We start from the raw sequence: 24,474 nt of genomic DNA, 5'->3' as shown, positions 1-24,474 counted from the left end.
AGAAAGAAGATTCTTCTTAGCCAATACTGTCAAGCCTTTTTCGCTTATGTGAGCAAGTCTATTATGCCACAACTCTGATGTAAGCTTATCTTTCATAGCATTGATAGCGTCTTGTGAGAGTCCTGCTTGTAGTATATACAAGCTAGAATGCTTGTTTCCACGAGCAACAATCATAGCACCTCTAGTAAGCTTCCACTGACCATTACTGAAGGTGTTGCAATATCCTTCATCATCAAGTTTACCTGCAGAGATCAAATTCAAACGAATGTCAGGAATATGCTTTACCCCTCTAAGAAGTAGCTTTGTGTCATTGTTCATCTCCAAGCACACATCTTCAATACCAACGACTTTGGCCAAGCCATCATTGCCCATCTTTACTGTACCAAAGTCACCTGCCGTGTAGGATGTAAAGAAGTCCTTTCGAGATGTGGCATGAATGGAGGCTCCACTATCAATAACCCAACTGGTCTCATGACATGCAACATTGACAACATCATTATCATAAACAACAAGAAAGTCTTCAATAGAAGTGGTAGCAACTCTCTCATTTTCCTTGTTATCACCACCCTATTGTTCTTTGCCTTTCTTCTTGTTCTCCCGTTTCAACTGTCTACAATATTTCTTGATCTCTCCTTTCGTGTTGCAGTGATGACACTCAACATTAGAAAACCTATTGGACTTACTTCTTCCTTTATCTTTGTTCCTGGAATCTTTGTTCTTACTTTGCCCTCTACTTTCTGTAACCAAAATCTCTGACTGCTGAGAAGACCCATGTAACTTTCTTCTCATTTCTTCATTTAAAATACTACTCTTAGCTAGATCCATATTGATTATACCACTGAGTTATCTGGCTTCTCAGTGGCAAACACCGGTAAATGAAATTGTTTAACATAAATGAGATCTTCCATTTTTCCTTTCCAAGTATGGTAATTTGCACCATTCAAAGTAATCATTCTACTCAAATTAGCTTCCATATTCAACACAAGATATTCAGTAATAATAACCACAAGCTCTAATACCACTTTATTGGGAGAATCACGAAATCAAGCAAACTCTAACCAAGTTCGATAAATAGCGGAAATAATATTTTTCTCCCTCTTTGTGTGAATCTATTAGGAAACAATTTAGTATAGCTTAAAACCAAAAAACAAGTACACAAGAACACAATCAAATTTACGTGGAAAAACCTTCCCGGTGTGGGAAGATAAAAAACCACGGTCACCAAAAACTTTCACAATCAAGAAAGTAATTGTACAAGGGTTCTCTCTAGATAAAACTAAAGGCATACAATCAGCAAATCATCAAGAAAATACATTCCTTGGAAACTAACAAATATCTCAAGATAATGGAGAAATATCACCCAAAACAGAGGTATTGTTCATGGACTCATATTTCACAAACCAGTGAGCCAAACCAGATCTCCGCCGTTCAGATTGAAGAACCTTAAGTCGGGAACATGCAGAAAAAATTTCAGCTCAATCGGACCACAAACGACCTTCGATCGAGGCACAAAAGACCTTAAAAGTGTGGATTTATCTAACATATATAAAAAAGATAAGTGCTGACAAATTGGAATCCTGAACCAGTCATTGCTTATTTGTAGACTACCCAAAGGATTCAATTAGGTATCTATTCTATAATCCTAGAGAAAAAGGTCTTTGTTAGTCAAAATTCTCAATTCTTAGAAAAAGCTCTAAATACAACTCCTAGCTTAGGTCTACCTAGGTATAGAGACCTCTTGCTTGATATGGTTATGACCAAGAAATGTTCTTGATAAAAACTAAGGATAATGAAAAAGAAACATTGACTTATATGGAAAATATGTTAGACATAAACTCTTTAAGTTGATAGATGCCATGAAAGTTGAGATGGACTAAATGAAGATTAATAGAGTTTGAACTCTTTGTTGATTCACCCTTTAGGATAAAAGCAATTGGTTGCAAATGGATCTTCAAGAGGAAGAAAGGCCCTAATGGAAAAGTTGAAGCCTATAAAACTCAATTTGTGGCGAAGGGTTATACTTAAAAAATGAATAATTATGCGGAGACATTTTTGCCTATAGCTATGTTAAAGTCTATTAAAATACTATGGACTATAACCACACACTATAACTACAAAATTTAGCAAATGGATGTCAAGCTAATGTTCTTGAATAGAGATCTTATAGAAGATATCTATTAGAGCTAGCCGAATAAGGGTAGATTAGTCATTTTATTTTTGTTAAGTTATGTGCTTATGTGGCAGTTTTAATAGAGACTTCCTGTCCCATACTTAAGTGGAGGGGCAATTTAGTCTTTGCATAACTAATTAGAGGCTAATTCATATTAGGGTCAACTGATAGGGTTTAAGCTATCAGATTCGACGGTTCTTCTTCTTCCTTCTTCTTCTTCTCTCTCTCTTACTCTCTATAGGTTCGAACTACTTAAACACACCTATCAAAACATGGTATCAGAGCCATAAATGAAGGAGAAGGCTACGACTTCAAGATTTCCATCATGCGACTTCAAGTTCTCTCTCCTTTTTTCTTCTTCTCTGGGCTGCAAATATGAGATACACAATTTGATAGATGTGGCATCTGTTATTTATTTTTTTTAGGACTGCCGCAATCCCTATTACAAGTATTAGGAAGGTGCGGCAGCCCTAGGGTATCAGCCTAATACTGCTATCACCATGTGTGACAGTCCTAGTCGTGTGGTGGTGCCTATGGTGTTTACCCTCTACTAAACAATTTCAAAAGGGTTTGTGTGTGGTTGCTCAAGTTGTTGCATTGCTGTCATGGTAACTACTATTTCTGGGTTGTTAGTAGTGGTGTGAACAGAAATTTTTTTGTGTGTGATTGCTTGAGTGTTGTGTTGTTGTAATGGTGCCTAATATTTCTGCGATGTCAGTAGTGGTGTGAACAGAAAAAAAAAATTGTGCTGAAAGAAGTGGTCGAATACCTCAGCCTAGTAGCTTTCATCAATATTCTAATCTAGATGGTAGTCGAATCTGGTCAAAACATCCAGTTCTTAACCTGAATGTTGGTCTACATCAAGTTGTTGATTGTCACTAGTTGTGAGATTGTTATCAGTGTGTTGTAGCGTTGCCTTGACAACAGTATTTGGTTGGTGACTGAGAATTCAGCATTAGAGATAGCAATGGGGGACATAATGGCAGCAACGGGAGATGGTTCTAGTGATCCGAAACTGAGTGTGATGATCCCCTCTAACTATTTGGGTGTGCAAATGACCTCCATTAAACTTAATAGTGAGAATTATGTGCCATGGGCCAAGTCAATGGAAGTTTTCCTCAAGGCAAAGAGGAAAGCGAAACACGTGAAAGAAGATAAACCATCAGCTGACTCTCTAGGGTTTGATGACTGGGAATAGGAAGATGCCCAAATCATGACATGGTTATGGAATAGTATGGAACCCAAAATAAGTGCCAACTTTATGTTCTTAGATACAACTAAGGACATATGGGAACATGCGCAAAAGCTTTATTCTAGGCAAGATAATACTACAAAGGTATATCAGCTCTATCAGGAGTATTTCGATCTGCAGCAAGGGAATAAAACCCTAGAAGAGTACTATGCCAGTATGAAGAACCTCATAAACGAACTCAATGTTTATCATCCCCTCACTCCAGATGTTAAGGTTCAACAACAACAGAGGGAACAACTAGATGTCACTAGGTTCTTAGTGGGGTTGAAATTAGAATATGAACCAGTTAGGGCCCAAATATTGGGAAGCTCTACTCTTCCTACACTTGAGGAAGTTTTTGCACGGCTTCATAGGATTTCTTTGGGATTTGTAGAGAATCCCACACAGTCTGACAGATCAGCATTTGTGATAGCCAGAGGAGGTGGACGTGGTACTAGAGGGGGAGGACATGCCTCCCGAGGAGGTCATGGTGGTTCCGTATTTGGCTGTGGTTGTGGTCCTGACTCAGGGGGAGGTCGTGGTAAAGGAAAAAGGAACATGCCTAAAAGCTTTTTTCTGGGCAGGATAATACTACAAAAGTATATTAGCTCTATCATGAGTATTTCGATCTGCAGCAAGGGAATAAAACCCTAGAAGAGTACTATGCCAGTATGAAGAACCTCATAAATGAACTCAATGTCTATCATCCCCTCACTCCAGATGTTAAGGTTCAACAACAACAGAGGGAACAACTAGATGTCACTAGGTTCTTAGTGGGGTTGAAATTAGAATATAAACCAGTTAGGGCCCAAATATTGGAAGAATCTACTCTTCCTACACTTGAGGAAGTTTTTGCACGGTTTCGTAGGATTTCTTTGGGATCTATAGAGAATCCCACATAGTCTGATAGATCAGCATTTGTGATAGCCAGAGGAGGTGGACGTGGTACTAGAGAGGGAGGACATGCCTCCCGAGGAGGTCATGGTGGTTTCGTATTTGGCTGTGGTGGTGGTCCTGACTCAGGGGGAGGTCATGGTAAAGGAAAAAGTAACTCTACAAGGAAGTGTACCCATTGTGGTAGGGACAGACATTCGATGAATTTCTGTTATGATCTCCATGACCCTCCTTCTACATGGGCTAATCATGTAGTAGCTGGTGGGGTTGATGTCAGTGATAACCAATAGGCAGATCTAACACCTTCCACATCTACATCTGTTTCTGGGAAGAAGATGGTGAGTGTACCACGCGATGAGTATGAGAGGTTCCTCCAGGCTACTTCACATCATACGATAGCCACCCTTGCCCACTCAGGTATAGCTTGTCTGGCATCCAAACCCTCTCCCTTGATTATGGACTCTGGAGCCTCTGATCACATGACCGTGACTCCAGGTGTGTTCTCTTCCCTCTCTGAAACTTCCACATCTCAAACTGTTACCCTTGCCAACAGTTTCTCTTCTTCCATCTGTGGTGTTGGTAATGTTGACATGACTTCTCTTTCTTTATCATTTGTTCTATATGTCCCTAAGTTTCCATTCAATCTTATGTATGTTAATAAATTAACCAAGACTCTTAATTGCTCTATTACATTTTTCCCTTCCTTTTATGTTTTTCAGGATCTCAAGATGGGGAAGAAGATTGGTGGGAGGCATGAGGCTGGTGGATTGTATTACCTTGACGGAGGCGGATCGTCAGTTGCACTTCAGACTTCACTCACTCCTCTACAGTGGCATTGTCGACTGGGACATCCATCTCTCAAGGCACTCAAGATACTAGTTTCGTCTTTGAGTCATTTGTTGTCTTTACAGTGTGAATCGTGTCAATATAGAAAACATCATCAGGTTCCCTTCAGTCCTAGAGTTGATAGTCGTATGTTGAGTCCTTTTGCTTTGGTTCATTCAAATGTTTGGAGTCCGATTAAAATAGTCTTATAATGGTTACAAGTATTTTGTCACTTTTGTTGATGATTGTTCAAGGATGACATGGATTTATTCAATGAAAGAAATGAGTGAATTATTTTCCATTTTTCAAAAATTCCATGTTGAAATACATACACAATTTGGAGTTCCAATCAAAGTTCTTCGTTCAGATAACGGTCGTGAATACTTTCTTACTTCCTTTCAATAGTATTTAGAACAGCATGGCATCATTCATCAAACTTCGTGTGCATCCACTCCTCAACAAAATGAGGTGGCTGAAGGAAAGAACCGTCATCTCTTTGAAACTGCTCGGTTTATTCTTCATCATATGAGTGTTCCTAAACAATTTTGGAGTGATGTTATACTTACTGTGTGTTTCCTTATTAATCGGGTGCCCTCCTTCATTCTTCATGGTCGGTCTCCCTTTTCTATTTTGTTCCCCACCTTGTCTCCCTTTCCATTAACACCCGCATCTTTGGCTGTGTGTGCTTTGTTCACAATCTGAGTCCTGGGATAGACAAGCTGGATGCACGCTCTATTAAGTGTCTTTCTTGGCTACTCTCGGACTCAAAAAGGGTATGTGTTACAATCCCATTACTCGGAAGTGCTATGTCTGTCCTGATGTCACATTTTTTTAGTCTGTCCCCTTTTTCTCAGGACCTGAAGTATCGGTGTCTTCACCTTTGCTTCCTCTTCCTCTTCCAGTCCGTGATCCCGTTCCAGTTGTTCCAATTGGGGTTGACCCTTCACCTCCTCCAGTGCAGATCCCTACTGAACGACCACCGATCTGGCATGTGTATACTCATCGACAGACACTGGCTCCTCCTCCAGCTTCTACCTTGTTTGCGGATCCTATTGTTGCTCCTGTCCCAGAACTTTCAGGACTTGATCTTCCCATTGTTTTACGGAAAGGTAAACGAAGTTGTACCCTCTATCCCATTTCCAATTTTGTTTCAGTATCTCACCTTTCCGCTTCACATCGCCAGTTTGTTTCATTGTTGTCATCTATTTCTATACCTAAGAATGTCCAAGAGGCTCTTAGCTCACCTGGGTGGCGGAAAACAATGGAGGAGGAACTCTCTGCCATTCAGCATACTCAAACGTGGGAGCTCTCTACTCTTCCTCCCAATAAGCATGTTGTGGATTGTAAATGGGTGTATACTGTTAAATACTTGCTGGATGGTAATGTGAAGAGTCTAAAGGCTAGACTTGTTGCTAAAGGTTATTCATAGTTGTATGGGGTGGACTATATGGAGACATTCTCTCCAGTGGCTAAGATTGGCTTTGTTCATGTCTTAATTTCTCTAGCAGTTATGTATGGATGGCCATTGTTTCAACTAGACACTAAAAATGTCTTCCTTCATGGGGACCTTATGGAGGAGGTATATATGGAGCAACACCTAGGTTTGTTGCTCAGGGGGAGGACGGTAAGGTGTGCAAATTGAAAAAGGCAATTTATTGGTTGAAACAATCACATCGTGCTTAGTTTGGGAAGTTTAGTGAAGTGGTGAAGAATTTTGGAATGAAACAATGCTAGGTTGACCACTCGGTGTTCATTTATGATTCAGAAGTCGGAAAGATTTTATTAGTGGTCTATGTGGATGATATTGTCATAACTGGTAGTGATAAATTGGTGATTGATAAACTAAAGGTATTTCTGCAAAACCATTTTCAATAAAAGACCTTGGGACATTGAAGTATTTCTTGGGTATAGAAGTTGCTAGATCAAAACAAGGTATAAACCTGTGCCAAAGATAATATGTTCTTGATCTACTGGATGAAACATGACTGTTAGGTGCAAAACCGGCTAAAACTCCCATGGAGCCAAATGCTAAGTTGAGCAGTGATACAGGGGAAATATTTGATGATCCTGTAAGGTATAGACAGTAAGTGGGGAAGCTAAACTATTTGACTATCACGAGACTAGGCATCTCCTTTGCAGTTAGTGTGGTGAGCCAATTTATGCAAAACCCTCGAATACCTCACTGGGATGTAGTTCTTAGAATTGTAAAATACCTGAAGGGAGCTCCAAGCCGTGGGTTATTATATAAACTAGGAGGAAGACTTGAGGTAATTAAGTATACAAATGCATATTGGGCAGGCTCTGTGTCTGATAGAAGATCTACTACAAGTTACTGCACATTTTTAGAGAAAATCTTGTGACATGGAAGAGTAAGAAGCAGATGGTTGTGGCAAGGAGTAGTGTTGAAGCCGAATACAGAGCCATGGCACACACTACATGTGAATTAGTATGGCTGAGGAATCTCCTATAAGAATTCAGGTTCTCCATGGATAGACCTATGAAATTGTACTATGACAATCAAGTTGCACTCCACATCTCATCTAACCCTGTTTTTCATGAGAGAACAAAGCACATAGAGATTGATAGCCACTTTGTGAGGGAGAAGGTCCTTCACATAGAGATTAATTGTACTATGACAATTAGAGGCTAATTCATATTAGGGTCAACTGATAGGGTTTAAGCTATCAGATTCGACGGTTCTTCTTCTTCCTTCTTCTTCTTCTTTCTCCCTTACTCTCTACTGGTTCGAACTACTTAAACACAGCTGTCAAAACAATATTTTTATACAATAATCAAAAGGCTTTATTGTTAAAAGTCTGGAACACATAGTGTGAAAGCTCAATGTATCAATTTATGGACTAAAATAGGTTTCTAGAAGCTAAAACATCCAATTTTACTCAATAGTTGAACAGTTTTATTTTAGGTAGAATATGAATGAAACCTCTATTTATAGAAAAATAGTGGAAGACAAAGTTATGTTTTTAATATTCTATGCGGATGACATCCTACTCATTGGGAATAATATATGAATGTTGTATTATGGCTTTCACAATAGTTCTCCATGAATGATCTTAGAGAATCTTCCTATATCTTGACACTCTGACTCTATAAAGAAAGACCAAAGCGTTTAAAATGATTGTCACAATCTACTTATATTGATAAGGTCATAAAGAGGTTCAACATATAGGACTTCAAGAAGTGATTTATGCCTTTCAGCACAAGTCACTCTCTCTAAGGGTATATCACCTAAGACTCACGAGGAGATTGAGGACATGAAGAGGATTCCCTGTGCCTCATTGTAAGGAGCATCACGTATGCCATGTTATATACACAAACCTGATATTGTGCAAGTTGTCAATGTTGTAAGTAGATACCATTCTAGCCCAAGAAAGAAGCATTGGACTGCAGTGAAAAACATATTTAAGTACCTAAGAACCTATAACCATTATCTAGTCATTGATGGTAGTTCACTACAACTTGTAAGGTACATAGATGCCAACTTTCAATCAAATCCGAATGATAGAAAGTCTACATCTAGATATTTCTTTCTATTGGAATCCTACTTAGTTAGTTGGAGAAGCAAAAAACAAGGCTCTACAATGGATTCTATAACCAAAGGCGAATACATTACAGCAAGTAAAGGTACTAAGAAAATAGTATGATACCTACCAATATATCACATCCACTATTGTGAGACAACATTGGAGTCATTGCTCAAGTTAAGAATCCAAGAGCCCATTCGAAGTCAAAACACATTGAGAGGAAGAACCATATATTGAGGAAGATAATTGGAAGAGAGGACATCCAAATACAGAAAGAAACATTAATAGATAAAGTGGTTGACCTATTAAATAAGCTAGTGACACAAAAAGTGTTTGAAAAACATGTGAATAGTATGGGATTATGGCTTGTACCTGATTCGACCTAAGTGCAAATGGGAACCGTTAGATATTATATGCCCTTAGCTCTAATTAGACTTATGCAATTTGATATTTATTAGGAAAAATTCCCGATAGGTACCCTATACTTTAGGCCGAGCGCCAATTTATTACCCAAACTTTAAAACGCGACAATCTAGTGCCCGAACCTTTGAAATGTAACAATCTAGTACCTGTTGTTAATAGCCATTGAGTATCATGGGAAAAGACACAAATACCCGTTAACTGTCATCTAATTTTTTTTTGTCAACCTTTTGTTAATAAATCAACAACGATCCCAACTTCTCACTGACCAAACCAAACACAAAGCATAAGAATTCAAATATATGAAAGCGAGCCGAGTGGTCATTACTCGAAAGGTAATAGGCTAATAGCAGCTCCCCTCCCCGGTAGAATAATGGCTCTGATCAATAAGTAATGGGCGTGTGGTCATTGCACGGAAGCGAAGCCGAGTGGTCATTACTCGGAAGGTAATAGGCTAATAGGCTAACAGCAGCTCCCCGATTCAATAATGGAGATCACTGCAAATCCCCATTTTTCCTCTTAATTTATTCGTTAAAGGTTTTTCTTTTTTATTTTTTAGTTTGACCGCTTTACCAGGCTATTTGTGGATTCAAATATCTTTCATTACTCTATACATTTCTTCAATCTTACTTCCCATCTTTTTCCACTTGCATGTTCGCAAGAAACGGCAGGCATTTCTGCTGAAATAATTCCAGCTCTGGAGATGGCGAATAAAGGTAGCGAGGTAAAATGGGTGGCCTTCAATTCCCGTGAAGAAGAAGAAGAAGAAGAAGAAGAAGAAGAATAGGACGAAGAAGAAGCCTTGTCGCTCTCTAATCTATCAATTATGGAAATCAAGAGAGAGAAGCATTCAAGTGAGGAAATTAAAGCTCTGATCTACCGAATTCCATCAAGATATTCTACTCTCACCGTTTAAGTCAACTGGGAATCAGTTGATACAATGACGAATAAGGGTACCGCATCGCGTATTTCAACTTGGGTACCCCTTAAGCTGGTTTCAAGACAAAGATACAATGGTACTACATCAGAAAGTGGCGAAGAAGGGTACTGTATCTTTCTCTTGAAACCAGTTCCCACTTGTAAAGTAGACTGACAATGAGTTAAACTGGTTTCCACTGCATCAGAAAGTGGCGAAGAAGGGTACTGCTCGAACCAATTTCAAGAGAAAGATATAATGATGAAGAAGGTGTATGAATTATCTTTCATCGCGTATTTCAACTTGGGTGATGTCGAAGTTCGCTTGCTCAAATCATAGGAATGTTGCAGATGATCTTGGTGAGTTTTCTCATGTTCAAGCCCTTGCTTTCAACCAGCCAGCGAGAAGCTTCATTGGGCTCTTAGAAGGCAAGCCACAGGAAGATGGAGTCATAATTCTAACACAGGAGCCGGAACCCCAACCTTGTGCATCTTCTCTTGGTTCCCCTGTCCGGGTACATAGGGACGAACTCGTTGGAGTGAGTGTTGACTGCTTTCAGGAGGTGGAGAAGGGGGCTGTGGTTTTGCTCTAGAAATACGAAGGGTAATGAAAAAAACAAGGAGGGTGGAACCAATGAGATGCAAATAATAGTTAAAGATTTGTGATGTGGCTTCTGTTTCCGCCTCTCACGTATTTCTCCCTCTCTCTCTTGATCAGGATCATCAAGTGTGGGCCATGGTGTCAGCTACAGTGTTAAACTGAGAACACCACCCCTTGGTGGTGGCCAGCGGTGAGCCCTGGCTCTTGTGTTTTCATAATGAAATGGTGGACTTAACTGTTGAGAGCTTGGCTTGGGCTCTATTTCATTTTCTTGAGAAAGAAAATGATGAACAATGTGTTTTATTTTTAAGGGTAATTTTGACATTTTCAAAAGTCTTAAATCGCACATGAGGTTACATCATATACATAACAGACGGTCCATTAACGGTAGGTACTAGATTGTTGCATTTCAAAAGTTCGGGTACTAGATTGTCACGTTTAAGTTCGAATACTAAATTGGCACTCAACCTAAAGTATAGGGTACCTATCGGGAAATTTTCCTATTTATTATTGAATGAAATCTGAACATTGTTATTTTATTAGTTTTGGTATGTTTCTGTAAATTATCTCTTAAGTTAGATATTTATAAGACTTGTGTTTGCTTAGAATGTTTTCAGTCATCTGATAAACTTAGGGAGTATCATGTCAAGGCTAACACTATTCCACTGCTGAATCAGTGGAGCATGTCTCAACTACTAGGGTTAGACCTAAGATACAATGGATGGTTGTTAAGTGAAACACTAAATAAGAACCGTTTCTAGTTATGCCTTAGACCTTAGATGGAAAAAAAACTAGAAAATTGGACTCGACCTCTGACTTGATAATAATACTTCACCATGTGTTAAATTAAATTACTTTTGATATACCAACTAGTGAGATCCACTTATGATCAAATACCTAAGTACGTTGAAACAGTTTGGAATAGAACTTGAGTGGTGATCATTGTGATAAAATCAACCACTTTGTCGGACAAAGAAAATATTCTAATTTACATTCTCTAATGGAAATCTAAAATTATCAACAATAGATTTTAACTTGTTTTGATATTAGTTTATAAAATGAATTTATATTTATAAATAGTTTATTTTATAAAAGGGTTTGCAAAAGGTTTTTAATCTTGAAATATATCTGAGTAAAGAGTGTGAAATTGTATCCTATAGTCATGGAAGAGGTCTTTCCCTGTGGGTAGTATACACATATTACTAGCTAAGAGGTTGAGAGCAAGTGTCTACTTAAGTGTTGGGCCAAATTTGAGACAAATAGGATTGGGGCAATTTACTAGATTGTACTAGTGAATTTTGCCCATATGCTTCAACATATGGCCCAAACCCATGTGGCCTTACATGGGAGGTTAGTGGGTGCAACAAATACAAGGTTCAAGTCAAATTGACTAGTAAGAGATGGGAAAATAAATAATTATTTAGGCCCATTCGTTTTTTGATAAGTTACTTACTCGAATAAATGCAATTACCTGGGTAAGTTTTTCTTGGAAAACACTTACCCAGGTAAATGCATTTACCCATGTTCTTTTATTTCTCATGTAAATAAGGCAATGATCATTTCAGCCATAAAAATCAATTATTAAAAAGGGCACTTTTGTCCCATTCAAGTGTTGACAACTTTCCCCCTAGATGGGAAAGTTATTTACCTACCTAGGAGATGAGCATCACTTACCCTGGTAAGTGATACCTAGAAAATTAAACTTTCCCTAATCCCCACATAAATCTGAAAAAAAGAACATGGGATTCTTGGTCAATGGGAACCAAAATCCCATTGACCAACTCTCCCCCCTCTCAAAGTCCGAAAAAAGAACGCCTCGTTAGGAGGTTTAGTTCAAATTGACTAGTCATTGGCCTACTTTGAATAGGAAGTTAGGTTGTTAGAGATTATGGGTCAAATTAGGGAAGTTTATTGTTCTCTATGATCCTAATTTAATTAGGATTATTTCCTAATTAGAAGTTATCTAATTTAGTTTGAAATCTGATTAAGAAACTCCTTTTAGGACTTTAGGAGTCCAACTCTATATAAGTGTAGGAGAATTGAAACACACATTAACATCAACAATTGTTCTTCCAAACCTTAGTTCGACCAAGGTTGAAGACTTTCTTCTCTCTTTTCTCTAGTTTTTCCAACAAAAATGCAAGCCTTATAAGTGATCAATTGCTACATTCAATTGGAGATTTTTGAAGTGCACAACATCAACATCAATTCACATCAATTGACTAGGATCAAATTCTGGCAATTTCGGTTGCATCATCTTCAGCTTTAAAGTTCAATTTTGACTGAATCCTTGACAGTTGTTGAATCTGAATCAAGTAACATTCTCCCCAATCTCAAACCACTTGTTAGTCATTGACAGTAAAGCTACAAAAACAATGTAAAACAACCTTATAAATCTCACAAGATGAATGTTGAACTACTGTAGAAGAAAAGAAAGAAAAGAATTAACATAAAAATAAATCACGTATCAAATTTTGTTCCTCTTTATTTCTTACCAAAATATTTTTGGGTATTCTATGAAAATGATAAGATATCTCTGAAAAATGGATTCAGGGTTGGTATTAAAGAGAAGTTATTCAATCCAACCAACATCTCTGTTTGGTTCAACTCTCTTGTTTCCATATCCAAATGGGTCAAGAGGCCTTTTCTTTCTCAAACTAGGGCAAGAACTTGGTGGCTTCAGTTTGTAAGTTTGTTTTGCATTATCTTTGCAGCTTTGTTGTCGATGATTACATTGTAATTGTCAAAAAGATGACTTGCCATGTCCTCAAATTACTAGTAGAAGGCCTAATGATTTAACTGAGGAATGTATTCAGTTAGACTTTGATGGATGATAATAGTGACTCCTTTATACTCAATCACTACCCACCATATCCATAGTCAAGATTGAGTGATCAAAACACTCATATTTGCTAAAAGATTGGATAATTTATGTATTTTACCTTATTTTAATTAAACTTGTTTTAGGGGAAAAAGTCATTAGCATAATTAATGCTTATGCATCTGAAGTAGATTTAAAATAAAACATTAAAAAATAATTTTCTTTAAGATATGGTATGGTACATAAAAAATTTCGATTTGGATTTGGGGAGAAAAATAATTCAGAAGGTACAATATTAGATTCTGTAATAGTTTATGATATGGCAATTTTAAACACCTTTTTCAAAAGAATGATGAGCACTTAATAACATTTAAAAGTAGATCAAGCATAAACCAAATAGCTTTATGTTAAGAAAACAGAACGATTGATGTATAAAAACTGTAAAGTTATTCCAAGAGAAAGGTTAACAATACAAATTTTGAAGAGAAATAGGAAAGAAAATACGTGTCCAAAAATTAGGTGGAAATTAGAACTTAGAAATATTAATTATATCTGGCTTGAAATGATAAACTAAAGAAGGTAGCAAAGGAAATCTTAGGAAAATTTAAAGGAAAATGGAAAAGCATTAAAAACTTGGTGGGAGAATGAAGAGATTTAAAATATAGTCAAATTAAAATAAACATGTTACAAAGAATGATAGAAAACTAAAGTACAAAAAGTTAGAAAAAATATAAAACTATAAGAAATAAAGTGAATGAAGCTAAATGTAAGCTTATGATGAGCTTTACCATAAATTAGGCATTAAAGAGGGAGAAAAGTAGTGTATAAGCAAACAAAACTGAGAGAAAGGGTAGAGATTTAAACCATGTTAGGTGCATTAAAAATGAAGATCAAAGAGTGTTGATAAAAATGAGAAAATGAAACAAAGATGGGAAAACAATAAGATTAAAAATAATACATACGTTCATAGAATTAAACTTATTGAAATAAAAGAGACATTAACTAAAACGAAGGAAAAAGGCATTAAAACCTTATAGGATTCCAATAGAAGTGAAAGGTATGGGAGATATAGATTTGTTATGACTAAATAAGCTATTTAACAAAATAATAAAGAAAAAAAGATGCCTGATGATTGGAAAAATAGTAATATAATGTCTATATTTAACAATAAAGGTGATAAGCAAAATTGTAATAACTATCAAAAAACTAAACTCATGAACTACAATATGAAACTTTGAGAAAGAATAATTGAACAAAGATTACAACTTGAAACAAGTATATTAGAGATCTAATAGGTGAAAGGAAACAACTATATTAGAAAACCAATTTGGCTTTATGCCAAGGAGATCAACCATGAAAGCTATATTTCTTTTGAGACGATTAATAGAAAACTTAACTTCATATGGTATTTATTAATCTAAAAAAACTTATGATAGAATTCCTAGAGAGATAATATGGTGAATTTTGAAAAATAATAAAGTTCAAAGTAGGAGAGACTTCAGATTTCATAATTATAATAGGTCTTCACTAGAGCTCAACATTTAACACTTACTATTTGCATTGATCATAAATGAATTAACTAAACATATTCAGAAAGTTCCATGGTGTATATTGTTTTCAATTGACATTGTTTAATTGATAAAACTAATAAAGGATTAAATGCAAAATTAAGCTTATGGACAAATGCTTTAGAAATAAATGGTTTTAAAATAAATAGGCCTAAAACAAAGTATATGACATAAATTTAATAATTATAGGAGTGTAAATCAAGATAAACTTAGAATTAGAGATCAAAAGAAAATTCAATATAACCATTTTTAGTATTTTGGTTCAATATTCGCAACAAGAGAGGGATTGAAAAGAATGTCACCCAAAGGATTAGAACAGATTAAGTAAAATAAAGGGATGCATCGGAACATTTGTGTGATATGAGAATACCACTTAAAAGAAATTTTCTATAAAACAAGTATAAGGCCAACTATGTTATATAGAGCAAATTGTTGGGCAATCAAAAAACATATTCAAAATTAGAAAATATTGAATCAGGAATGACACCATCAAACCTATGAATAGCTCCAATAAGTGATATAATGAGAGAATAGGCTAAAATGGGTTAGACCAAAATGGGCATGGCTAGTAGTAAGAAATGATTTAAGAACTGATAATTTAACAGTGGATATGGTTTAATGGAGTGGTGAAACAACATTCATGTAGCCAACCCCATATAGTTCAAATAAGGCATGAATGATGATGATGATTCATGCGAAATAAGAATTAGCAGAAAAATGTTTAAAAATGTATGAAAATGTAAAAGAATAAGATGAGCATGCATACATTTGTGAAGCTATATACAGTCCTAGTTTTAATGACACTTTCTTTATTTTTCTCTATTTTTGTGTTTCACCTTTCTGGTTGATACTGATTCTAAGTTTAATGTTCAATTGATTATTTTTCTAACTTGGGATTTCAAAATGGAAATAATGCTGCTGTTATTTGATTCATAACCGGTAAACACCAACAATTTTTTAATCTATAATTTCCATCTACATAAAAGTTCTGGTTGACATATATAGTTTCAGAGGAAAAAGCACCAAATGTTTGTAAGAAACTTCCATTGAATGTGCTTAATATAAACCAAAGCTCAACATTGCATTCTTTTTTTTATAGGTAAAGCTCAACATTGCATTGGAGCCCAACATTATCATGTTCTGAAACAAACCTGTGACAAAAATAATAGTACATATTAGAGACTATGATTTTTTTTTCTTTTGAAGCGGAGACTATGATTAATAATATAAATAACAGAACAGGAAAAGTTGCACAAGGACTATTAGTTTAATCAGCACTAATTAACACACTCTAAGAGGGAAAAAAAAAAAAAAAAAACCTCTCTAGAAGACCAGCCAAAAGTTATGCTCTAAATGAAAATGCAAGGCCAAAAACTGCAGTTGTAAAGGCACCCCCCACTCCCGAAAAGAGGCCAACATACTTCCAACCCTTAACCTACAAATTAATAAATGATCAAGAAAAATCCAGAGTTGTCTATTAGAGTAGACATATACATTGGTGGGGTGCAAGAGGCAACAGTTAGATTTTTTATAGTAAAAATGAAATTTCATTAAAAGAAAAAAAAAGGGATACATCCTGATAGGTGATAAGGAATCACCACATACAAGAAAACAACCGAAAATTGCTAAACTAATCATACAAGATTTTCCAAATTACACAATTGAAACCCCAACACTTCCTCAAGTTTATCCCCAAGATCCTCCTTTAAGACTTGTGTAAATTTCGGTAGCATCAGCACCCACTCTCCAACGAATTTGCTAATTGCCGCCAATATCCTGTCCATTGGCTAAGATTTGTCTTCAAAAATTCTTCTATTTCTTTCCTTCCAGATGTTCTAATATATTGCAAAAATGATGCAATCCAAATTATTTTTGCTTTTCTGCATCCTCTTATCTTCGGCCATGAGGAGAAAATTGTTGCAGGTGATCTTGGAAGAAAATCTCATACCCCAAACATACCTATAAACAAATTCCATATAAAACCAGCAAACTTGCAAGAAAAAAAAAACAAACAAACGGCAAATATTTTGCTCCTGCTCTTCACAAAGATAGCACGTGTTAACTAAGTTAAATCCTCTTGATTTCAGGTGATCCACTTTCAAAATACTGTCCATTGCCACAAGCCATGCAAAGGCTTCAACCCTAGGGGGAATCGGGTTTCCCCAAACAAACAACTATAAATAGATTCCATGTAAAACCAGCAAACTTGCAAGAAAAAAAAACAAATGGAAAATGTTTTGCTCCTGCTCTTCACAAAGATAGCACATGTTAACCAAGTTAAATCCTCTTGATTTCAGGTGATCCACTTTCAAAATACTGTCCATTGCCACAAGCCATGCAAAGGCTTCAACCCTAGGGGGAATCGGGTTTCCCCAAACAAACAACTATAAATAGATTCCATGTAAAACCAGCAAACTTGCAAGAAAAAAAAACAAATGGAAAATGTTTTGCTCCTGCTCTTCACAAAGATAGCACATGTTAACCAAGTTAAATCCTCTTGATTTCAGGTGATCCACTTTCAAAATACTGTCCATTGCCACAAGCCATGCAAAGGCTTCAACCCTAGGGGGAATCGGGTTTCCCCAAACAAACAACTATAAATAGATTCCATGTAAAACCAGCAAACTTGCAAGAAAAAAAAAACAAATGGAAAATGTTTTGCTCCTGCTCTTCACAAAGATAGCACATGTTAACCAAGTTAAATCCTCTTGGTTTCAGGTGGTCCACTTTCAAATACTGTCCATTACCACAAGCCATGCAAAGGCTTCAACCCTAAGGGGAAGTGGAATCAGATTTCCCCAAACACCTCCAACGTGGTTTAAACTTGTATTGTCCCTACAAAGAGCAAGGTAGTATGATTTCACAGAGAATTTCCCATTTGAGCCTTCTTTCCACCATAATTCATCCCTTGCTCATCTGAAATTTCCACCTTCTCTAATTTCTCCAGCAAAGCAATGCATTCATCAACCTGTCTATCCAGCAAAAGTTTCTGAACTTCGGAATGCCCAAATTTGCTGTCCTTCAGCCAAAAAAATAGCTTTCTATTCAAGCTTCTTTTAGTAGCTTCTCCAAAGCAACTCAACCAAAGCTTCATCCCTCCCAAACAGGCCCCTTGGTTTGGTAACTATTGGTAACAAGATTTGACAAACACAGCCCAAGAAAGTCAATCTGAAGTTCCAAATAGGGAGCTTCAACTGAAGCATTCTTGACTCTAGGCCTTTGAGTTTCTTGTAGAAAAAACCCGGAGGTCCGTTGAATAGGTGTGATTATAAAATATTTGGGGTATATAATTAAGACATTGAACATCTTCTAACTCCAGATGCACTAGCGAAAGCAAAGAGAAGAAAAGAAGCAGCCAAACACCAAAATAGTTGTCAAGCCGGTGCCTAGCAATAAGGCATTTATTTTGGGATCACCTTCTGCCTCACTTTAGTGTTTCCATATGGGGAGGTGTAATAATTTTGAGAGTAGTACAGCTACACCATATCATATTGCATAAACAAGTTAAAACTTAAAAAGGTGCAATGGGCACTATAGGAAATCAATTTTCAACTTAAAGAGAAATAAAATAATAGGGGTGCAAGTCAGGTGCCCGACTTAAAAATTTAAACTGCACCAAGTCCAGCCCTCAAAACTTAACGAGTGCCACCTAAGTACAACCATTGCATTGTGGAAGGTCATTCAGAAAACTTAAGCACAATTCCTAGAAGGCATTGTAAGCAAGCTGGGCAATGGTGGATGTCTAAAAGATTCTGGTTGGACTTGTGGTGTGGAGATAGGTCCTCGGCTGAAATCTACCCTAGCCTCTTTAATTCAGCCAAAAACAAAGGCAACAATTGCTGAGACCTTCACTAACGAAGGAGCTATTGGTCATTGGTCCCCTGTTTTCAGAAGAAACTTGTTTGACTGGGAGATTGAAAATTTAGAAAATATGCTCCTCCATCTTCAGCAATTTCAGCCTATCAACACAGAAGAGGGCAGTAGAATTTGGAAATGGTACAGGAGAATTTTCTCAGTCAAATCCATGATGCAGCACCTCAGTTTGAATGTACCCACTTTCCCACATAAAGTTGTTTGGGCACAGAAAGTGCCACCAAAAGTTGCTTTCCAAGTCTGAACTGCAGCCCATGGCAAATGCCTTACTAAAGATAAGCTAAGCGAGGTATTCCCATAAACTCCCCCAACTGTCCTCTTTGCAATGCTTCTCAAGAGACTCCAGACCACCCTTTTCTGCATTGCCCTCTCAGCATAATCATCATTGGAACCATTTGTTGGCTAATCTGCATTTATGTGGGTCTTTCCCAACACAGTTTTGAACTTCCTAACAGTTGGAGAGCTGAAGGCCTCTTTGTTAATGGCATAATTTTCCCGCAGCTGCACTTTGGACAATTTGGATGGAGAGGAACAACGGAATTTTTCAAGGAAAATCCTCTCATACTGACGAAATTGTACACAACATGTTAGCAAAAAGTTTCTCCTGGGAAAAGGCACAATATTTCTACAGATGCCCTCATTTTGTAATTATCTTCCTTAAGGTTTTCTTGAGGAAGTCTCACCCCATGTACAGCCATCCATTTTCACATATGATACAATATACTTTACCTTCTCTTAAAAAAAAAAAAAGGAGTTTTGTACCTTGTTTCATTTTTTAATCTTATATAATTACTCCCATCTGTCTTTCTAACCATAACCACAGAATAAAGGCTCAGCCCTTTTTCCCTTTCTCTGCAATTAACCACACTTTTACAACCTCTACTCTATATCTGTCACAGAAGTTCTCAATCTCTACTCTATATCTTTGAAGACAAACTCAAGAACACAGAAGTTCTGGTGGCTCTGGTAGGGAAGTTGATTGCAGAATGGGTTTGGGTGTTACCAGATTTCGATCAAGTAAACAGATCAGATTTGGGGGGAAATTTCTGGAGTTTGCTTGAGATTCAATGATGTGTGTGTACCAGTCTTAGTTTTGGACTGTACCCAGTTCAGTTTTTGCTCTGTTCTGTAAGCTAGGTGTCATCTTGTCACCTACTACATGTAACTTATCTTTTTCTTTTAATAAATTTCTATTTTACTCATCAAAAAAGAATATATCTGTCACATTCAAAATAACAATGGCCCCATCCCTTAATATGTTTCCTTTCACCTATTCTTTGACTTAACACATTATACAAATTCTCTCTTTATCTCCCTCTCTTGTTAAAACAATAGAGATCCATCCCCTGGATTTTAATAGGCTTAATAATGTTATTTAAACTCTGCCTTTAATGTTTGATTTTTCATGTTAGGATACTTTTAATGCTTTCTATTTGTGACACCAACTAGAGAAACTAGTTAATTCATAAAGGAAAAGGGGAACAAGTGACAATCATCTAAAAGTTATATATAAATTCCCTAGGCTACAAGGCGCTATGTTGTCCCCCAGCCTCAACTTAGAAACTTGGCAACCTCGCTTGTGAATCAGTTTGCACTCTCTTACATTGGTATTTTGGTACTTAATGCAAATGTCATATTCTCTAAAATTACATATATTGAAAATCAATAAAAAATCAAATGTCTCCCTCAAAAAGGTAATATCTATTATAGTCACGGTAACAAACAGAAAAACAAGCAAGAAATACCAATTCAAGCTAAAAATGTATTCTATAAGCCCCTTTCGCTAAACAAGCCTCCACTTCAAAAGAAAAAAACAAAAATCAAAAATCAAAAATCAAAAATCAAAAATCAAAAACAAAAACAAAAACAAAAACACACAAGAGACATTTGAAATTTTGGTAAGTCCATCATAATTAAAAAGAGAAGTAAAGAACCAAGACAGGTTAAAGAAACAGAGAGAACTCAGAAGCATTGCTATTCTTAATTCTAAACTAAATAATTAACTTCTAGAAAGATATACAGAAAGAGAAAAGTTTACCATGATCAACGCCCAGGCGTCAAAGAAGGATTGAGCCCAAGTAACATGTTGTTTCCACCAGGAAGATACGCCACATTGGGTGACTTCGCCAATGTAGCAGCAATTTCTCTTGACGCCTCAATCCTTCTCAACTCTATCAAACCCATCCCAGCAGCTGCAGTGGCATCTGAAATCAGCTTAGCCGACTCACTTTCTCCTTCAGCCCTAATAATAGCTGCTCTCCTCTCCTGCTCCGCCTTCATCACAATAAACTTGGACCTCTCCGCTTCCTGTTGTGCCACCTGCTTCTGCTCAACAGCCTTAGAGAACTCAGAACCATAGGACAAGTGAGTAATAGCAACATCATCAAGAACAATGTTGAAGTCCCTGGCGCGATGAATCAAGCTCTCGCGGACGAGGGCAGAAACGTGGGGACGTTCAGTGAGGAGCTGATCGGCGTTAAATTGGGCGACGACCGCTTTGAGGACTTCGTTGCCGATTGAAGGAAGGACCTTTTCGTCGTACTCGAGACCGAGGGTTTTGAAGATAGTGGGTAGGCGAGGGACTTCAGGGCGGGAGAGGACCCGGAGTGTGAGGTTCACCATTTGAAGGTCCTTTGTGCCGGAGACGGAGGAGAAGGTGTGAGGACGAGTTCGGATGTCGAAGATGTAGGGTTTCTGGAGCCAGGGGATTAAGAAGTGGGTACCTTCTCCAATGGTCTCGTCGAGAACTCCCCGGAAACGATCGAAGAGGACGGCTCGTTGGCCACCGTCGACAGTGTAGAGGGAAGAATTGAGGATGGTTGCGCCCACACCGAAGCCGAAGGCTGCTCGGGCAAGGTTTGTGAGGAAGGACACGGCTGCTTGGCTGCTTCCCATCTTCAGAAATCACAGAGCGAGCTTCGGAGAGAGTGGAGTTAGCTGTTTGATTTGTTTGTGATTCTGGTTTTTTTCTTCTGAAAGGTGGCAAAACCCTAGTTTCCTAAACCCTCTGGGCTCCGTTTTGTTTGATTCATTACAAGAGAAAGAATGTGCTCGGACCTCGGAGTAGGGATGCAAACGAATCGGATCGGATTCGAATTCGATCCGATATTTGTTATGTCGGATCCGACCAGATCTGATAGGATTCGATTCGATTCAATTTGAATTCGAATCCTATCACATCTTCGTATCTGATCTGGTTCGACTTTTTTTTAAAAAATTAATAAATTATTCGTAGGGATCCGTGCGATGCATGGGAAAATTTAAAGATTTAATAAATTTATTTTTCATTTAATGTTAATTTATAAAAAATAATTATTGTTAATTGAATATGAATAAATATTTTTTAATAAATTTAGTTTTATTAATAATTTGTAGTAAATTTAATCGTTTTTATTCTTTTTATTATTTTTAAATGAAACTTTGATTAATTTTAAATAAATAAAAATAATTATAAAAATTAACATTTTTATTAATTCCACTAATAATTAACAATTATATAGGAATGACAACGGGGTTCAGAGCAGGGCACCCCATTCCTTTCCCTGCCCCATAGTAAAGACACTCTACCCCATCCCCACCCCGTCCCCAGTGTCACGCGGATTCAAGGCAATGTAACCACTCCTCAATGTTGGGCGAGTTTAGGGGTAAGGCACTCCACTCCTCATCAAGGATGGAGAATCCTCGAATTTCCTTGTCTCGTCCCCAATAGTGGACGAGTTCAAGTAGAGGTGTAAATTGGGTCATGTTGGGTCGGCACAACACGACCCACATGTGGCCCGCACAAAGTGCGAGATGTGCTGTGCTAGCCTACGAGGTGTCCTGGGGCGTGCCTCCCTCCTCTAGGATAATTTGGGGGGTCGGTTCGGCACGACCCATGGCTCGAGCCTACACAGGGCCATGTTGTGCCGTGGGTCGGGTTGGGCCTTGGGCCAGAACATGCTGCACACCAAGCCAAGCTCAAGGCAAGGCACTCACTCCCCGTCCAAGGTTTTTAAAGTTGGACCAGATAGGGAACCATTATGGGGTCGAACGGTCTGACTATTCGATCCAAATGGATGACATGCTCTAACAAAAATAAAATTAGAAAAACAAAAAAAGGCCCAAAACTGTTGTCCGGGTAGATAGTTCCACCGCCCAGGTCAACGATTCGCTAACCAAATAAATGGTTTTTGGACAAAAAGTGGTTTTGAGGTGAAATGGTATCCGATTTCCAATTTTTTCGGTCTAACCATCTGGTTTGATCCAGTTTTGAAAACACTGTCCCCGTCAACCCAATATTCAATTTGATCAAAAGGATATATTGAGTATCAACTACATGGTAAATTTCTAAAAGTACACTAAATTGTCTTTAATATTCAAAAATGTAATTTTATGAAAATTTTGGAAAATTTATTGTACTTGTGTAATTTTGAAAATCTATTCAAATTTATTTAAATTTTTGTTAAATAATTTATTTTCTTTTTAAATGGTTTACTTATAGAATTATACTAATTTATCTTATAATTTCTAATTAAACTACCAATAATTTCCTTTTTTCAATATTATACTAATTTATCATAATAATTTGTGTAATTATTTGTTGAAATTATAGTTTTCCATTTCCCATAGTCATTTATCTTTAATAATTTTCAATAATTTTCAATGGAAATTACATAGTTTTTCAATGGTTTTAAAAAATCTATCAAATGTAATAAATTTTCCTAAAATTTCCAAAATATTCTAATAATTTTCAATAATTATTTAATGCATTTTAAATAAACTTTCAAATACTTTATATCTTTTAATTTCAAAAATATTATTTTACCACAATATAGTTTTATGAAAATTTTATTATATTTGTGTAACTATGGGGATTTATTGAATCTTTTTAAATTGTTATTAATTATATTTTTTTATTTGATAGTTTACTAACAAAATTACACTAATTTATCTTTATTTTTTAATATAAATTAATTAATAATTTCATTTTCTAACATTATAATATTTTGTTCCCCCATTTGTATTTGGTTATTAATTATAATAAAAACAATAACTAAAATCTTATACTTTTTGATAATTGTTAAATATAATTTTCAATTTTATAGAAATAAGTTAAAGAGTTTTCAATTTCATTAAAATGTTGTTAATGAGTTAGTTAATAACAATATTTATTAATTTTTAGTAATTTACTAAGTGTATTAATAAGAATATTTAATTTTTGGCAATTTACTAACCGCATTTTATTAACTTTTGGTAATAACACTATTTAATACTCATTGAATATGGGTGGGATTAAATATTAATCGTATTTAACTATTTATATGAATATTTTAAATGAGGGAGAGTGAATATAAAATGGGGGGAATGCATTTTAGGAATTGATTAGGGAGTGGAGCAACATGATATTTTCCTATTGGTTTAAATGAAATACCTTAGGAGAGAGATTAAAGTAATATTTTTAGGTAATTGGGTGATATGGCTTAATGGGAGTGGTGGGAAGGGAAGAGGAGAGAAAGTCAAAGAAAATGCAAGGTGGGGATAATAGAACAAGGAGAGGCATGGTAACGAGGACCCCTGCTTTGTTAAGCGAAAGTTAAACAATAGAAATAAATAAGAGTATATAATTGTTTTATAT

At 36.5% G+C, this 24,474-nt stretch overlaps 1 protein-coding gene and 1 long non-coding RNA gene across 5 annotated transcripts; one reads left to right on the top strand and one right to left on the bottom strand.

Moving 5' to 3' along the window:
* The first annotated feature begins 9,421 nt into the window (after positions 1–9,421).
* On the top strand, positions 9,422–10,922 carry LOC148801359 (uncharacterized). The gene is made up of 2 exons (XR_016083379.1): positions 9,422–9,528; positions 9,745–10,922. It is a non-coding gene; the product is annotated as an uncharacterized LOC148801359 (long non-coding RNA).
* Positions 10,923–12,649: 1,727 nt separating this feature from the next.
* Positions 12,650–21,892, bottom strand: LOC104588336 (prohibitin-3, mitochondrial). Of its 4 annotated transcripts, none has more exons than XM_010246216.3 (2): positions 20,899–21,892; positions 12,650–12,962 (listed from the first exon to the last, which is right to left on the bottom strand). In XM_010246216.3, the coding sequence occupies exon 1, from the start codon at positions 21,753–21,755 to the stop codon at positions 20,904–20,906; it is 852 nt and encodes a 283-aa protein (XP_010244518.1). In that variant the 5' UTR covers positions 21,756–21,892; the 3' UTR covers positions 12,650–12,962; positions 20,899–20,903. The 4 variants fall into 4 exon arrangements, with proteins under 4 accessions (XP_010244518.1, XP_010244519.1, XP_088758146.1 ...); XM_010246217.3 differs by lacking the exon at positions 12,650–12,962 and adding an exon at positions 15,912–16,138; XM_088902020.1 differs by lacking the exon at positions 12,650–12,962 and adding an exon at positions 16,402–16,422.
* Positions 21,893–24,474: the final 2,582 nt, after the last annotated feature.

The sequence above is a fragment of the Nelumbo nucifera genome, chromosome 3, assembly GCF_055504915.1.
Source record: "Nelumbo nucifera cultivar China Antique chromosome 3, China Antique-T2T, whole genome shotgun sequence".
Lineage (NCBI taxonomy): Eukaryota > Viridiplantae > Streptophyta > Magnoliopsida > Proteales > Nelumbonaceae > Nelumbo > Nelumbo nucifera.
The sequence above is the reverse complement of the archived record's forward strand: the minus strand, read 5'-3'. Positions and strand labels throughout refer to the sequence as shown.

Bases quoted from the DNA above. Each gene is read 5' to 3' on its own strand.
- LOC104588336 (XM_010246216.3), bottom strand. From the start codon at position 21,755: ATGGGAAGCAGCCAAGCAGCCGTGTCCTTCCTCACAAACCTTGCCCGA.